Source organism: Panicum virgatum, chromosome 8N (genome assembly GCF_016808335.1).
Source record: "Panicum virgatum strain AP13 chromosome 8N, P.virgatum_v5, whole genome shotgun sequence".
Lineage (NCBI taxonomy): Eukaryota > Viridiplantae > Streptophyta > Magnoliopsida > Poales > Poaceae > Panicum > Panicum virgatum.
Window position 1 is genome coordinate 23,146,700 of NC_053152.1, and position 18,640 is coordinate 23,165,339.

At 51.3% G+C, this 18,640-nt stretch overlaps 1 protein-coding gene across 1 annotated transcript; it reads left to right on the top strand.

Annotated features, from left to right (window-relative positions):
• The first annotated feature begins 12,925 nt into the window (after positions 1-12,925).
• On the top strand, positions 12,926-15,155 carry LOC120684903. The gene is made up of 3 exons (XM_039966767.1): positions 12,926-13,078; positions 13,199-13,489; positions 13,659-15,155. The coding sequence occupies exons 1-3, from the start codon at positions 12,926-12,928 to the stop codon at positions 15,153-15,155; spliced, it is 1,941 nt and encodes a 646-aa protein (XP_039822701.1).
• Positions 15,156-18,640: the final 3,485 nt, after the last annotated feature.

The following is an 18,640-nucleotide window of genomic DNA, read 5'->3' on the forward strand; positions in this document are numbered from 1 at the left end:
GATAACGACTAGCATGACGGCATGGAGGACTAGCTCTTCATCCATCACGGCTCCACTCGATCAGCTTGGGTGCGGACACGATCTACTCGTAGTCTTCTGGCACAAAGTCAGGATCCTCTGGAGAAAAATCAACAAGGGTTGAGCACAAAAGTACTCAGCAAGTTCCACCTCACCCTACGGGAGGGGACTGACATGCACGACACATAATAAGCACATTCTACTAATAATGCAACTAATGGTATGCAACCCTTCCCGACACAACCCACAGTAGGTAGCTCACTAGTTGTCAGGACCACACCGTAGCCTGTCCATACCGTGGACACGGACCATTCGAATGGATTATACACTCTGCAGAGGTCGTACACTGTACCCACACGCTCGACTGCCCGAACGGACAACCGATATAGCCGACACCCAGCCGTGGTCACGCCCCAGCCCGGCCGCACAAACCCTCGGGCCCTGACCCCAATGGTCTATACCTGTAAACCATCCCCGCAACCGTCAGGCTAACCAGTGGGATTAGGCTAAGTCCGGCCCATACCGGAACATGTGGTCGTACTAAAGTAAGCTAGGTGAGCTGTCAAGACAACTTGGTCCTTATGGTTCACCAGGGCGGCAACCATCCCTCAACATGTCAACTCGAGCCTACCACCACGGTATTACTCACTTGCCAGTCTACCACCACGGTAGCGCCGGCTCCAGCACACCCAGCTGCCCTAGTCTCAGCCAGATCCCTTCATATCCTATTCTCAGCTCTGGATATGCATGACTACTCAGATGCATGCATGAGCACACTCAATCACTCAAGTACTGGTATATGTAATCGATCCTAGACCCAGGCTTCAGCTAAACGTCCTCACATGGATGCAACCGCTCTCGTAGGGGTCGATGAAACTTGCCTTCGCTTACGTACGCGTCGGCGGCGGCGGCTTCCAACTCGCGGTATGGGTCTTCCAGCTCCGGCTCGCGGTACTGGCCTTCGTACTCCTTGGCAGGCTCCTCCTCGGTCACTCCGTGATCTATGGGTGAAAACAGGACAACCGGCAAACAAACACAAGCAAGCAATAGAATAAGCTCAAATGGAGATGAAAATGGGAGGAATAGATAGTATATGATTTGAGGAGAGTTTAGGAAAAAGGGTTACGTGAAAAGGAGTTGATATGAAGGAGATATTGAGTTTACAGTATTGGTCGGTATTTAATTCCGATAATAGAATGATTTGGATTAAGTGCTCTCGGCCTGGTGGGTATTTTGTGCCTTTATTAGTGTTGTGGAGTTAATGGTCGGGGAGCTGACTGCCATCTCACCTTGGCGCGGAACAGCTCGAGGAAGAGGGTCAACTGTTGGAGCTTCATCTTGTGAGTGAGTTGGGCTCGTGAGGAGTGGTTCAGCTAGCGGAGCGAAGCGGCTCGGTGTGCTTGGGCTGGTGACGGGGCTCGTCACGGCCTCGCTCCTTTTATAGGCGAGGAGAGCAACAGCGGTGTCGCGCAGGGACGGGCGACGGCATGGGCTGCGGCAGCTCGTCGTCAACGCGAACAGTGGCAGCACTGAAGCTGCGAGCGTCGAGGCAGCAAAGCCGGCGAGGACGCTGCAGCGGCGTGGGCGAGGTGGGGACGCGGGGATGGGCGGCACGGTGTGGTGTCGGTGGCAGTGCGCGGTCCCATCGTGTGGCCGGCGTGTCGCCCGTGCGCGAGCGAGAGCGAGCGGGTGAGGACGGCAGAGGGGGGGCGTCGGCTTCCAGGAAATGGAGTGAGTGCTGCCATGATGGGTCATTTCAAGGTCAATGGTGTGGGTACTCTGCGGCTTCCAGTGAATGATGAAGTTATGGTGAAGGAGGTAGGCGCTACCATGATTGTCGGGGAATTATGGCGTGGTACGTTGCCGTCGAGGCGTGAGTAATAGCAAGTAGGTGCTGCCATCGGTTGATTGTGAGTTATGGCGTGGAACGGTGACTCAAGAGGCTTCTATGGAAAGAGACGAGATGGTATTTGTCGCAGGTGCAAGCATGCGTATGCTGGTTACTGGAGGGAACGAATGTACTAACGCAAGGCAAGAGTATAAAATAGTTTGCCTAGTAATTATGTAATACCTCATATGACGTTAATATTATTTTACGTTACTAGTTTAATTGCAACAAAAGTTTTATTTTAGTGATTGTTGGAAATTGAGGTGGCCCTACTAAGTTGAGGATCTACACCAACTCACTTCAGAGTCAGTCAGCTTCTAGTTACTTAGTGTACCGGGTCCTTTTGACGGCAGAGCCGCCTTTTGCTTCCGGGAGGCAGAGCCTACCAACAGATGAAGCTAGCTTCCGGGTGGCAGAGCCAACCTTCGATGAAGCCCAGATCCTTTTGTGATCTCGGGTGACAGAGCCAACCTTCGATGGATCACAACTTATACACTAAGTACTAAACTTAACCGGGAGACTAACACTTATAAAGACACTTACCTTATTGGAGCAACAAAGTTACAAAGGAACACACACCTTGTGGTGGCTAACCTAGCCCACTCTACCTATGCTCACTTCTACCATGCCCTTGGATGTGTGTGGGATGGAGTGGAGTAGTATGGCATGGCAAGGGGTGGCACCCTCCTTATATAGGCACCCATACCCTCTTGGATGAGTAACACATGTCACACTCTGGGAAGTTCCCTACAAATATCTATTTCTAGAAAATTCTAAATTTTACCATGACAAGAAAATATCCAAGCTTCATGTCTTCTTATGATTCTTGTGGAGCATTCTAGAACCTTGTCATGGTGAACAAAATTATGCCATGGTTTGTCCTTATTTTTATAGAACCTTCTAGAAGTTTGCATTGTATATTTCAACACTCCCCCTCAATAGTGATGAAAACTAGGATGTTACAAACCTACCCCACTTAGGTTGAATCTCGTCCCCGAGATTCAGCTTCACTACTAAAGAGACTAGGGAACTCGGTTCGGAGCACGTCTTCTCTCTCCCAAGTTGCTTCTGCTTCCGAATGCCTGCTCCACTGAACTCGGCAAATCCTGACTTCTGAGTTGCGGGTTCTTCGCATCACAGTGTCCAGAATTTTTACTAGTACCTCTTGATATCTGAGATCATCCTGCAGGTCGATTATCTCTGGGGCCACTTGTTCTTCTGGTACTCGTAAACACTTTCTGAGTTGGGACACATAGAATACATCGTGCACATCTGACATCTCTGCTAGCAACTGAAGCTTATAGGCTACTGCTCCCACTTTATTGATAATTGGGGAAGGTCCAATGTAACGTGGAGCCAACTTCCCTCGTACCTGGAATCTGCGTGTGCCGCGAATTGGGGAAACTTTAAGGTACACATAGTCTCCAACTTCGAAGCTGAGAGTACGTCTTCTTTTATCGGCATAACTTTACTGGCGGGATTGAGCTGCCTTTAGATTCTCTCTGATTTCTGCTATCTTGTCTTCTGCTTCTTTAATAAAATCTGGGTCCTCAATAATGCGGTCACTGACTTCGGTCCACATGAGAGGTGTGCGACACTTCCTCCCGTAGAGGGCTTCAAACAGCGACATCTTTAAGCTTGACTGGTAGCTATTGTTGTAAGAGAACTCTGCATATGGCAAACTGTCTTCCCAATTTTCACCATAAGTAAGAGCACAGGCTCTTAGCATGTCTTCAAGGATCTGATTAACTCTTTCAGTCTGGCCATCAGTCTGAGGATGATAGGCTGAACTGAAGTCCAACTTTGTACCAAGTGCTTCATGTAACCTGCTCCAGAATCTCGAAGTGAACTGGGTGCCTCTATCTGACACAATCCTCTTAGGTGCTCCATGCAACTTCACAATACGCTCAATATATAACTTGGCTAATTTATCACCTCCATAAGTGGTACGCACTGGGATGAAGTGTCCCACTTTAGTGAGTCGGTCAACAATCACCCAAACTGAGTCATGACCGCTCTGGGTTCTTGGTAGACCGGTGATAAAATCCATACTAACTTCATTCCACTTGCATACTGGGATCGGCAACGGCTGGAGTAATCCACTGGGCTTCTGATGCTCTGCCTTGACATTTTTTCACACATCACAATGAGCGATGAATCGAGCGATATCCCCCTTCATACCATTCCACCAATACTTCTCCTTAAGGTCCAGGTACATTTTCGTAGTGCTGGGGTGAATGGAATAGGCTGAGTTATGGGCTTCATCCAAGATGGTCCTGCGGAAATGACCTTGCTTAGGCACACATAATCTCTTCTTGAACCACAAGACACCATCTTTATCTACTCTGAAATCTGGGCATTGCCTTCACTATTGCGACTATTAATCCATACCAATCTTTTATCCTCCATCTGAGCTTCCTTTATCTGGTCATCAAGGACGGGATGGACACTAAGGTTATAGTTGCAAGAGTGGCGTACAACCCTTAGGTTCAGCTTCCTCATTTCTTCACTCAGCTCTGGGGCTTGTGTGACTAAGTGATGGCAATATGCTTTACGACTGAGCGCATCAGCCACCACATTAGCCTCTCCAGGGTGGTAATGAATTCCAAATCATAGTCTTTGATCAACTCCAACCATCTTCTCTGTCTAAGGTTGAGGTCTGACTAGGTGAAAATGTACTTCAGGCTCTTGTGATCCGTGTAGATTTCACACTTGTTCCCGATCAGATAATGTCTCCAAATCTTGATGGAATGCACCACTGCGGCTATTCCAAGTCATGGGTGGGGTAGTTCTGCTCATGTGTTCTCAACTGCCTTGAGGCATAAGCTACAACTCTTCCTTCTTGCATAAGCACACAACCCAATCCATGTCGGGATGCGTCGCAATAAACAACAAAGCTCTTCTGGTTATCTGGCAAGACTAGCACCGGGGCAGAAGTTAGTCACCTCTTCAACTCTTGAAAACCTCTCTCGCAAGCTTCAGACCAGACGAACTTCGTGTCCTTCCTGAGCAACTCGGTCATAGGCCGGGCTATCTTAGAGAAACCTTCTATGAATCTCCGGTAATAGACGGCTAATCCCAAGAAATTCCTGATCTCCGAGGCTGAGGTTGGTTGCTTCCATTCTGATACTGCCTTGACCTTTTCTGGGTCCACTTCAACACCTTCAGCTGTTAAGTCATGACCCAGAAAACTGACTCTCTGCAACCAGAATTCACACTTACTAAACTTGGCATACAACTGGTGTTTTCTAAGCTTTCCCAGCACAACTCTGAGATGTTGTCCATGCTCCTCAGCAATCTTAGAGTAGACCAGTATGTCATCTATGAATACCATGACAAACCGATCTAACTCCTCCATAAACACGTTATTCATGAGGGTCATGAAAAAGGCAGGGGCATTAGTCATACCAAAAAGCATCACTGTGAACTCATACTGGCCATAACGGATCCTGAAGGCTGTCTTAGAGATGTCCTCTTGTCGCACTCTGAGCTGATGATAACCTGACCTCAGATCTATCTTGGAGAAAAACTTAGCTCCCTTCAGCTGATCAAATAGGTCATCAATCCGAGGCAGAGGGTACTTGTTCTTGATGGTGACTGTATTCAGATCACGGTAGTCCACACAAAGTCTCATGCTTCCATCTTTCTTCTTCACAAAGAGCACTGGGGCTCCCCACGGAGAAGCAGCAGGTCCAATAAATCCCTTTTGTTGAAGCTCTACAAGCTGCTTCTTCAACTCGGCAAGCTCTGGGGCTGCTAACCGATAGGCATTCTTTGCTATAGGCTTGGTTCCAGGGACTAAGTCAATAGTGAACTCTACATCTCTTTCTGGAGGCATACCGGGTAATTTATCTGGAAACACATCTGCGAACTCCCGAACTACTGGCACATCTTCTGGGGATTCTACTTGGATGTGGTTCACCATGGAGTCTGACAGGCTAGGCTGGATTAGGCATGTGTTTGTAATCCCTTGGTGGTTGGTGACTGTCACTGCTCTCTCAGCACAGGCTATGTTTCCGCAGTGCTTGGTGAGCCAGTCCATACCGAGGATGACATCTATCCCTTTGGAAGTAAGGACTACTAGGTTGGCAACGAATACTACCCCACTTAGGTTTATAGGGATATCTAAGACACCTAAGTGGCAGGGTATATGACCTCCAGGGGAACGGGTCATTAGTGGCCTATTAAGGGCTATAGTAGGTATATCATGCTTTTCCACAAAGTGGGAGGATATAAAGGAATGCAATGCTTCAGAATCAAAAAGCACCGAGGCTAGAGCGGATTGGACCAGAAACTCACCAAAAGTCACTCCGGGTGCATCCTCTGATTTTTCAGCATTCACATGGTTCACTTTTGCCTTGCCGAAGGACTTTTGCCTTGCATGGTTGGCTCCAGTCGGCTGCTTTGGTCCTTGGATAGAGTTGGAGAAAATAGAAGGGGCGGACTGATTGAGATACGGGCAGTTGGCCTTGTAGTGTCCGGCTTCGCGGCAGTGGAAACATGTCTTCACAGTGGTCACTTGACTTCCACCCGACGGTTGGGTGCGTAAGGTATTCTGGGTCTTCATAACAGGAGCTGATTGGGCTGGCTTCTGGAAAGAACCGAGGTGCGCTTTGAATGAAAAGGCACCCTAGCTCCTCGGGCCTGAGTGAGCCAGATACTGGGTCCACTGAAACTTCTCCAACTGCTAGGGTTTCTTGCTTTCAAACCATCGTTTACGCTCACTGAGTTCTGCCTTCCTGTTTCTCTTAGTGGTGATAGCCCTGTTGACCATAGCATTAAAATCACTGTGGGTGGTGACTTCAACCAAGGTTCTGATTTCAGGGTTAAGCCCACCAAGAAAAGCTTCTTGCATCTTCTCGTCATCATTGATATCCTCTGGTGCATAACGAGACAACTCTGTGAACTTATGAAGATACTCTGTCACAGTCATACCATCTTGATTAAGCTTTCTGAACTCATCCCTCTTGAGCTTCATAACACTGCTGGGAATGTGATGTTCTTTGAAGATCTTGACAAAGTCAGCCCATACCATCTCGTTGGCGTTTTCATTTAATTCCCGGTAACTCTGCCACCAAGCAAGGGCTGGTCTCCTTAACTGTTGTACTGCGAGCAAAACTTTGTCTCTGTCATCTGCATGGACCACTTGGAGCTTCATTTCAATCTCTCGCGGCCAATCATCTGCCTCAATAGGGTTATCAAATCCTCCAAACTTAGGTGGCTGCAAGCGATTGAAATCTGCAATTCTGCTGCCATTGCCATTATGATGCATTGCAGGTCTACTGTTGCCAAGATTGCCTTGAGCTTAAGCGGTGAGAGTGGTCACAAGAACTTGAAGGAGTTGATTTTGTTGCTGTAGTATGGCTGCCAGATCAATGGGTGTTGGGGCACGGGGAGGTAGCAGCGGTAGGTGTCCATTTTCTGGTGCTTCTGGGGCTACATTCAGAGGGGCCTGGTTTCTCGGGTTGACCTCGTCACCGTCTTCCTGAGCATGGAGTCCCTGGACTCGGCTCGAACGACGGGACATCTGCGGTCAAGGAGGGATAAGGTAAGATTAGGTGACTCTCCTAATTTATTACTAGGGTAGATTTGTATATATATAATAGCATACAACACAAACGAATCATTCAAGCACCACACAATCATTCATTCAAACAAGCAGGGATACATGACACGATGGATTATAATAATGCGGCTCGACTTTTAAGGGTCGGCTGGGATGACTCGACTACTAAACCCTACAACACGGTCTTCGGGGTCACTGTTTCCGGGATCTCGGGGAGACGCGGGAGGCGTGGGCTGCATGGATTCACAAATCCTCCTGCGTGGTTGGGACGAGGAACATAGCGGAATTCCCTCTAGGATTGGCGGCTCCGCAGCAGTCCTGGGATGGCGTTCCTTGCACTTGGCACGGTCCATTAGGTAGACACCCCTAAGGAGCTGACTGTGGTGATCTGCCTGCTCCCTAAGGTTCTCTTCGGCCACGGCAAGGCGGCTTTCAGCTTCGGCTGCTCGGGCTTCTGCCAGGGCTACGGCCAGTTTAGTCCTACGCCAATGGGACTCCGCTCCCTCGGCACGCTAGATTAAATCTCTCACACGCTGATGTAGTTGGTCGCACAAATCATCGAGGCTAAGCAAATAGCCAGACATAGCGACAACTGTGGGGTTCTTCTCTGTCCCTGCGTGGCTCTCCAGGTTGCGGATCCTCGCCACCCAAGCAGGACGGCTACGATCCAGCGGTGGAAAGTGCTTCATGGGAGTGGAACCCAAGTGCCATTCAAACATCTGGCACAGGTACCGCAACGCCTTGCGAGCTGCAAGTTGAATGGTGTTAGGCATACGGGCTCCAGTGGCGGTGACGCTCCAGGGTTGCATCTCCAAGTACTTATCACTGGCGCCAATATGGATAGTGACCTCACAGCTTTCAGTGCCATGCTCCATGAACTCGCGACCCACGTACTCTGGTCGTTCCGGAACACCAAGTCGCACCGTGGCAGCATAAAGCACCCTAGGAAATCCATCTTCGTTGATGCAGTAGGTGGTGGTCCAGTCATCCGCCATCTGACTTACAAAGGTAGGGTTAGCATAATAAGGATAAAGTTTTAAGGAGTAATAGGGTTTCAAGGATTGACCATCCTAGGGCTCCTACGGTCATCGTTCACTACAGGTTCGTGTCCTACAGCCAAGCATGGCTCTGATACCACCTGAAGTGCCCCGACCCAAAGATCAAGGCTAAACCATGTATTAATTACTGAATAAAGTCTCCGGCATAATACATGTTACATCAAGTGGAGTCCAGAGTCATACAGAGCTTTATTCAACATGTACACGAGGGATAAAGCGACAACACAGAGCTACACAGAACAACCATAGGATAACGACTAGCATGACGGCATGGAGGACTAGCTCTTCATCCATCACGGCTCCACTCGATCAGCTTGGGTGCGGACACGATTTACTCGTAGTCTTCTTGCACAAAGTCAGGATCCTCTGGAGAAAAATCAACAAGGGTTGAGTACAAAAGTACTCAGCAAGTTCCACCTCACCCTACGGGAGGGGACTGACATACACGACACATAATAAGCACATTCTACTAATAATGCAACTAATGGTATGCAACCCTTCGCGACACAACCCACAGTAGGTAGCTCACTAGTTGTCAGGACCACACCGTAGCCTGTCCATACCTTGGACATGGACCATTCGAATGGATTATACACTCTGCAGAGGTCGTACACTGTACCCACACACTCGGCTGCCCGAACGGACATCCGACATAGCCGACACCTAGCCGTGGTCACGCCCCAGCCCAGCCGCACAAACCCTCGGGCCCTGACCCTAGTGGTCTATACCCGTAAACCATCCCCGCGACCGTCAGGCTAACCAGAGGGATTAGGCTAAGTCCAGCCCATACCGAAACCTGTGGTCGTACTAAAGTAAGCTAGGTGAGATGTCAAAACAACTCGGTCCTTATAGTTCACCAGGGCGGCAACCAACCCTCAACATGTCAACTCGAGCCTACCACCACGGTAGCACTCACTTGCCAGTCTACCACCACGGTAGCGCCGGCTCCAGCACACCCAACTACCCTGGTCTCAGCCAGATCCCTTCATATCCTATTCTCAGCTCTGGATATGCATGACTACTCAGATGCATGCATGAGCAGACTCAATCACTCAAGTACTGGTATATGTAATCGATCCTAGACCCAGGCTTCAGCTAAACATCCTCACATGGATGCAACCGCTCCTTTTATAGGAGAGGAGATCAGCAGCGGCGTCGGGCAGGGATGGGAGACGGCGTGGGCTACGGCAGCTCGTCGTCAACGCAAACAGTGGCAGCGCTGAAGGCGCGAGCATCTAGGCGGCAAAGCTGGCGAGGACGCGGCGGCGGCGTGGGCGAGGTAGGGACGCGGGGGTGGGTGGCACGGCGTGGTGTCGGCGGCAGTGCGTAGTCCCGTCGTGGGGCCGGTGTGTCGCGCATGCGCGAGCGAGAGCGAGCGGGTGAGGATAGCAGAGGGGGGGGCGTCGGCTTCCAGGAAATGGAGTGAGTGCTGCCATGATGGGTCATTTCAAGGTCAATGGTGTGGGTACTCTGTGGCTTCCAGGGAATGATGAAGTTATGGCGAAGGAGGTAGGCACTGCCATGATTGTCTGGGAAATATGGCGTGGTACATTGCCGTCGAGGCGTGAGTAATAGCGAGTAGGTGCTGCCATCGGTTGACTGTGAGTTATGGCGTGGAACGGTGACTCAAGAGGCTTCTATGGAAAGAGACGAGATGATATTTGTCGCGGGTGCAAGCATGCGTATGCTGGTTACTGGAGGGAACAAATGTACTAACGCAAGGCAAGAGTATAAAATAGTTTGCCTAGTAATTATGTAATACCTCATATGACATTAGTATTATTTTACGTTACTAGTTTAATTGCAACATAAGTTTTATTTTAGTGATTGTTGGAAATTGAGGTGGCCCTACTAAGTTGAGGATCTACACTAACTCACTTCAGAGTCGGTCAGCTTCTAGTTACTTAGTGTACCGGGTCCTTTTGACGGCAGAGCCGCCTTTTGCTTCCGGGAGGCAGAGCCTACCAACAGATGAAGCTGGCTTCCGGGTGGCAGAGCCAACCTTCGATGAAGCCCAGACCCTTTTGTGATCTCGGGTGACAGAGCCAACCTTCGATGGATCAGAACTTATACACTAAGTACTAAGCTTAACCGAGAGACTAACACTTATAAAGACACTTACTTTATTGGAGCAACAAAGTTACAAAGGAACACACACCTTGTGGTGGCTAACCTAGCACACTCTACCTATGCTCACTTCTACCATGCCCTTCGATGTGTGTGGGATGGAGTGGAGAAGTATGGCATGGCAAGGGGTGGCACCCTCCTTATATAGGCACCCATACCCTCTTGGATGAGTAACACATGTCACACTCTGGGAAGTTCCCTACAAATATCTATTTCTAGAAAATTCTAAATTTTACCATGACAAGAAAATATCCAAGTTTCATGTCTTCTTATGATTCTTGTGGAGCATTCTAGAACCTTGTCATGGTGAACAAAATTATGCCATGGTTTATTCTTATTTTTATAGAACCTTCTAGAAGTTTGCATTGTATATTTCAACACTCCCCCTCAATTGTGATGAAAAGTGGGATGTTACATCCGCAGCCACCGGGACCACCAAGGGCACACACCGGCGGCGGTGACAACGCATCTGTAGCACGGGCTTGTTCTTCGAGTTGAGCCTTCATTGATTCCCTCTTTGTTGGACGTGTAGACATGTACCCATGACCTTGAACAGTGGAGGTTTTGCATCCTATGGTTTTCTTCTAGATACGCTGGAAAATAATATTTTCCTCTAAATCTGATATCACAGCCTCTTTGTCAACACATGTCTCTGCAACATTGAAGAGTGCTTCATCCTAATAGATACAACAACAAAGGCATTACTATTCAATATGAAAATTTAAAAAATGTTGGGCTCATGATGCGCAGTACTAAACTAACTGTATTACTCACATAGACAGCCTGAGAAGCTTCATCTGACCATATCCCATTCCTCATGTGTGTACTCCTCCAAATTTCAATATCACCTGGTTTTACACCTGTTTCGGGATCTTCTGGGATGCCAGGAATATATTGCATCAGTTGAAACTTGTGGAAGAGAAAAATATACAGAATGCCATTTTCGAAGATATGAAAAAGTATGTCTTAGCTTTACCTTCTCATCGCTAAGTTTGGAGAATGATTTGGATCCTATGCAATGATTGGTCCTTTTTTGCTCACAGTTTTTAGAGTTCCTGTTGCTTACCTTCTGCAAAAAGGTTGAAGTAACAAAATAAATTAGTAGTTCACTGAACATATATAGCTAGTATGTGTATTTGAAAAGGGAAGGAATGAAATGTTAGTATACTTGGAAATCTTGACCTCCGAAATACAAAATCAAATAATGCCACTCAACAAGGTCCAAGTCTTCAGGCTTGTTCCTCATTCTTTCATCATAAGTGTCGTATGCTTTGTAAGTAGCACTGAATGTTGAACGCCATCCTTTGTACCGCTCCTTGGCTATGGCCCATATTTTTTCCTTACCACCCTCAGTGTTTTGAAGGTCCCACCAATTCTGTATATTTAAAAATCATTTAGAATATGAAGAGTTTGCCTATATGACATGATATTTGTTATGGTCGGCGTCACGTACGAAAGGAGGAGGCCGCGACGTGGCTAAGGGCATGGCCAGGACGCACGCGCCAGGTACCCAAGACTTACGCGCCAGCCTCCTGATTCCAGCGATTGGTTCAGTAATTGTAGGAGGTGATTTGTTTCCTTGTTAGCTGGTTTGTTGCCTAGTTTGTTACCATGTGCCTATAAGGCCTAAACTTGTGGTCAATGGATAAACCAACTGGAGTTTGAGATCAATCTCTCTCGTTCCCCCTTGCCGCTCCACGGCCACACACTTACACGCTGGACGCCGGGAACCCTGACGGCATCCAGCAGCGCTGCCACCGGGTCATCCGGCCTCGTCCTCCTCCTACCCACGACTAGTTCCTTCACAGCCGCTATGCCTTTGACAATCTGGTATCAGGGATGTCCGGCCTGAGTCCTGCCAGCTCCGTTTATGCCACCACCACCTCCGCGCCGCCCTCCACCGCGCTCACGTCTCCACCCGTCACAGCGCCCCCGACCTCTGCTAGTTTTGACATACTGGCGGCAGCCATCTATGGCCTGCAGTGCCAGATGGGTCAGCTAGCAACCAGGTTCTCCGTTCGGGATGGCCCCCGGGAGTCGCTGCCGCCATCGTCCATGCTGTACAGCCTGCCGGGCTTCGGCGGCCTCTCTGCGCCCGGTCTCCACAGCGCCGGAATCGTGGCCTCTGCAGTGCCCACGTCGGCTGTCGTGGTGCACACCGAGGGAGCGTCTCAACTTCCTCACCCGTCGACAGTTGTGCCCATAACGCAAATCGTATTCCTGCACTCACCGTCCTTGATTCCCAACCTCGACGACTAGTCACTGTACATGCCATCCTACAACGCTCACACGGACACGCTGGGGGTGCCGCGGTTCCACAAGCTCTCCTTCCTGACCTATGACGGCAAGGAAGATCCCCTGGGGTGGCTGAACAAGTGCGACCACTTCTTCCGCGCCCAGCGCACTCCTGAGGAGGACAAGGTGTGGCTCGCCTTGTTTCATATGAGCGGCGTGGCCTAGCACTGGTACTTCATGCTAGAACGCAACGCTGGTGATGTGAGCAACATCTCCTGGGCCTCGTTCAAGACGTTGTGCCAACAGCGCTTCGGACCCACACTCGGCACCAATCATCTCTCTGACCTGGCGCGCCTTCCGTTCCCCGGCACGGTGGTGGGCTACGTCGAGGCGTTCCTGAGTAGGATGGCCCACGCCGGTCTGCTGTCCCCGTTGCAGCAGGTTCAGCTCTTCACTGACGGCCTTCCGAATTCGATTCGCACCGACATCGAGCTCCAGGCGCTGGCCGATCTGCAGCGCGCCATGGGGCTGGCCCCGGCCTACGAGCGCCGCGCCGTGGCCCTCCCTGGCGCTGGGACCGCCCGCGCGCCACGCTCGGTTTTGCGGCCCCAGCCCCTACTACTGCCGTCGCCGCCGGCTGCGCCACCGACCATGACACCGGCCACGATGACGACGACGCCTCTCACCGGCGGAGATGGCCGAACGCCGTCGCCATGGGTTGTGCTTCAACTGCAACGAGTAGTACATCCGCGGTCACACGTGTTAGCGCCTCTTCTACCTTGAGGTCACGGACCCCGATGACACTGACTTGCCGGAGGAGGCGGCGCAACAGGAGGAGCCGTCGCCGCTGATCTCGCTGCATGCGATCACCGGCATCCGTTCGGCCGACACCATGCAGATCCGTGTCGCCATCAGCCCCCATGTGCTCACGGCTCTCCTTGACTCTGGCTCTACCCACAACTTCGTCAGCGAGGTTGCGGCGCATAAGGTGGGCCTGCGGTTCGATGACTCCAGCGGCGCCCGGGTGACTGTCACCAATGGTGACCGTGTCGCCTGCCGTGGCGTCGCGCACAACATCGCCATCCACATCGACAACGACCACTTCCAGGTGGATTGCTACGCGATCCCCCTCGACTGCTACAACTTGGTCCTCGGGGTGCAGTTCCTGCGTACCCTGGGGCCCATTCTATGGGACTTCGATGACCTCTGCTTGGCGTTCTGGCATCGGGACCGGCGCGTCCTATGGCACGGCCTCGGATCGCCCTGCCAGGCCGACCAGGCGCAGTACCGTCTACATGCCGTGCGCACCACCGACGGAGACCTCCTAGACCGCCTACTGGCCTCCTTCGAGGATGTGTTCGCCACGCCGACGGGACTTCCGCCTCGCCGTGACTGCGACCACCGCATACACCTTCCGCTGGGCGCCACACTAGTCGCGGTCCGCCCCTACTGCTACCCCCAGCTCCAGAAGGATGAGCTGGAGGCTCAGTGCAACACCATGCTGGAACAAGGCATCATCAGGCCCAACACATTGCCGTTCTCTGCCCCGGTACTCCTCATGCACAAGTCCGACGGCACGTGGCGATTCTGCGTCAACTACCGCGCCTTGAACGAGTGCACAGTGAAGGACAAGTTCCCGATACCAGTGGTCGAGGAACTCATCGACGAGCTGCACGGCGCGTGCTTCTTCACCAAACTGGATCTGCACGTCGGCTACCACCAGGTGCACGTCCACCCGGATGACATCGAGAAGACGGCGTTCCGCACCCACCACGGCCACTTCGAGTTCCTAGTGATGCCATTCGTCCTCACTAACACGCCAGCCACATTCCAGAGCTTGATGAATGCCGTGCTTTGCCCCTTCCTCCGTAAGTGCTTCTTGGTGTTCTTCGATGACATACTCATCTACAGCTCATCCTGGACAGAGCACCTCCAGCACCTATGCACCGTCCTCACCGTCCTGCGCGACAACAAGCTCTGCGTCAAGCGTTCCAAGTGCGCCTTCGCCACCACCTTGGTTGCGTACTTGGGCCACGTGATCTCCTCATCAGGCGTGGCCATGGATGGGGACAAGGTCGCGGCGGTTGCAACATGGCCGCAGCCAATGTCCGCACGTGCGCTGCAGGTCTTCCTCAGCCTCGCCGACTACTACAGACACTTCATCAAGGACTTTGGCACCATCACGGTGCCCCTGACACAGCTGCTATGCAAGGAGGGCTTCTCGTGGACCGACGACGCCACGACGGCATTCCAAGCACTCTAGGTAGTGCTGTCCATGGCACCGGTGCTGCAACTCCCCGACTACACCAAGCCCTTCATGGTGGACTGCGATGCCTCGGGGACGGGGTTTGGCGCCATCCTGCACCAGGGTGTCGGACCCCTGGCCTTCTTCAGCAAGTCGTTTGCCGCTCGCCATCAAAAGGTGGCCGCCTATGAGCGCGAGTTGATCGGGCTCGTGTAGGCTATCTGCTATTGGAGGCCGTACCTATGGGGACGCCGCTTTGTGGTCCACATGGACCACTACACCCTCAAATATATGTTGGATTAGCGCCTCTCAACGGTTCCTCAGCATCAGTGGATCAGTAAGTTATTCGGCTTTGATTTTGCAGTCGAATACAGGCCGGGGCGCCTAAACATGGTCGCGGATGCTCTGTCCCGCCGCGAACCAGAGGAGCCGCGCTCGGCCATGCTCTCGAGGACGACATTCGTGCTGTAAGACAACCTAAGGAGCGAGCTTCAGGTGGACAACCAGCTCCACCACCTCCGCGACTCCATCGTTGCCGCCCGTGGTGCTCCCTGGAGGCTCGACAATAGCCTCATCCTCTGCGGCACCCGCGTCTACGTGCCGTCCACCTCGCGCGCCCTACCGGAGGTCCTATAGCTCGCGCACATGGCGGGGCATGAGGGTATGCAGCAGACGCTGCAGAGGCTACGCCGCGACTTCGCTGTCGACCGCGACCGCGCCGTGGTGCGCGACTTCGTCCGCGTGTGCTCCACCTGTCAGCGGACCAAGACAGAGGCACTCCACCCCGCCGGCCTCCTCCAGCCGCTCGACGTGCCATCGCAGATTTGGGCCGACATCGCCATGGACTTTGTGGAGGGCCTTCCCAAGGTCAACGGCAAGAACGTCATCCTCACGGTGGTTGATCGGTTCTCGAAGTACGCTCACTTCATTCCACTCGGCCACCCCTACACGGCGTCATCCGTTGCTCGCGCCTTCTTCACCGACATCGTCCGGCTACATGGGATGCCCGAGACCATCGTCAGCGATCGTGATCCCGTGTTCACCGGACACGTCTGGCTCGACCTATTCAAGATGGCGGGCATCAAGCTCCGCATGAGCACCACATTCCACCCCTAGACTGATGGCCAGTCCGAGGCGGTGAATAAGGCGATCGCCATGTACCTCCACTGCATCACGGGAGATCGTCCTCGCGCTTGGCTAGAGTGGCTTCCATGGGCCGAGTACTGCTACAACATGGACTTCCACTCCTCCTTGCGCGCGACGCCGTTCCAGGTGGTCTACGGCCGTTCGCCGCCAGCTCTCCTTCCATATGAGCCGTCTTTGTCGCGCACGGCCACGGTGGACACTCTCTTGCAGGACCGAGATGCCTTCCTCGCCGACGTCCGCGACCGTCTTCTCCAAGCGTAGTCCTACGCCAAGCGCTACTACGACGAACACCATCGACCCCTGGAGTTCGACGTCGGCTCTTGGGTTTGGCTATGGCTCCTACACCGCCCAGCTCAGACCTTGGCCCCCGGCGTGCGCGGCAAGCTGGGCCCGTGATATGCTGGGCCATTCCTGGTGCTGGAACGCGTGGGCGATGTCGCTTACCGCCTACAACTTCCGGAGGGCGCCCGTATCCACGACGTCTTCCACGTCGGCGTCCTCAAGCCGTTCCATGGTACACCGCCACCGTCTACGCCGGCACTGCCTCCTCTCCAGCAAGGACGTCTACTCCACGTGCCAGAACGGGTTCTGTGCTCCCAACTTCGCTGTGGTGCTTGGCACGTTCTCGTTCTTTGGGCTGGCCTGCCCGAAAGTGAGGCGACATGGGAGCCCGTGGACGCCATGCGCGAGGGCTTTCCCGACTTCCAGCTCGAGGACGAGCTGTTTCCCGAGGGAGGGAGAGATGTTATGGTCGGCGTCACGTACGAAAGGAGGAGGCCGCGATGTGGCTAAGGGCACGGCCAGCACGCGCGCGCCAGGCGCCCGAGACTTGCGCGTCAGCCTCTTGATTCTAGCGATTGGTTCAGTAATTGTAGGAGGTGATTTGTTTCCATGTTAGCTAGTTTGTTGCCTAGTTTGTTACCATGTGCCTATAAGGCCTGAACTTGTGGTCAATGGATAAACCAACTGGAGATTGAGATCAATCTCTCCCGTTCCCCCTTGCCACTCCACACCACGCACACACTCACACGCTGGACACCGGGAACCCTGACGGCATCCTGCAGCACCACCGCTAGGTCATCCGGCCTCGTCCTCCTCCTACCCACGACTACTTCCTTAGCAGCCCCTACACCTCTGACAATATTACTGTTAGCCAACAAAATAAATAGTTGTGCGTACCATAACATCGAGTGCAATAGCAGTTTTGACATCTTGATCTATGTGTTTCCAGAATTTGACTCCAATAACTGGAGCCCTTTTTCTCATAAATAGTACCACTTCATCCACAAATGCATGATAGTTATCGCCTATGGGACCTCCTAGCCTTGGTGAAAAATCAATTTTTAGTTTCTGGGAGCCACTCTTTATTCTCTTTATGGCTGTTGATAAACCCTTCAGGGTACCACGGCCAGCTTTATTAGGACCTCCAATTGAACCTGTTACGAAACCAATATGTTCATAATGATGAGTCAAATTAAGGATGGAAGATGTTGTAAGAAATTGTTTATGCAGTACACACCTTTCCCTTTTCCTGTTCTACGCCTTGCATGAGATGGCCAATCTTTTTGAGGTGGTGGGCTACGAGTGCGGTGTTCATCAGCAGCAACTCTACCATCATCAATATCATCATCATCTTCTATATATGACACTGAACGATCAGTATGTAAAATTTATGGTTTGCACATATGCCAAGGAATACATATATTAATAGTAAAGCAAAAGAGTAGATTTTACAAATGTCCTTAAGAAAGCCTTTATGCCTCAACCATTCTTTATATGTCTTGATGGTTTCATCCCTGAAATCATCTTTAAATTCTGCATATCAACAGATAGTGTAAATAATGATATTATAACTTATATCATAAATAATCTTTGATGTGAGGAGGATTTTAAGTTACCTGTGTCTAGTTGATCTTGTTGCAGGTTTTCAAGCCATTCCTTGTATGCATCAAGTGGTTCTTTTGCAGTAGGTACATCTATATAATTTTCTTTATTTGTATCCCTTGGTCGCTTCATGGGTGTTATGGACATCATTAATTCGGACAGTTGCTCTGTTGCTAGCAATATTCTGAGTTTCATCTCTCCCTCATTATTAGCAAGTGCAGCTTCTGTTTGGTGGTCATAATCAAGCAAGATGAGGCTTGCAGAGTCATTGCCACATCACTTGAGATAGTACAAGAAGTCCCGCACACTGTACCCCAGCTTTGTTTTTAGTAAAACTAAGTTGGACAATTTGATATAGGACCTATCACAGACTAGCTCGCAGATTTCTTTATCCGCTGGTGCTCCATAGCGATAGACAATTACAGTCCACGTCTCACCAGTGAGTCTACAACAACAAAATCTATTTTTAGTGC

What these genes read in the sequence shown, in the direction of transcription:
- LOC120684903 (XM_039966767.1), top strand. Translation starts at nt 12,926, where the DNA reads ATGCCATCCTACAACGCTCACACGGACACGCTGGGGGTGCCGCGGTTC. An exon ending in GCACTCCTGAGGAGGACAAG is followed by an intron (nt 13,079 to 13,198) that starts GTGTGGCTCGCC and finishes TTGTGCCAACAG; the next exon opens with CGCTTCGGACCCACACTCGG. An exon ending in CCGCCCGCGCGCCACGCTCG is followed by an intron (nt 13,490 to 13,658) that starts GTTTTGCGGCCC and finishes CACACGTGTTAG; the next exon opens with CGCCTCTTCTACCTTGAGGT.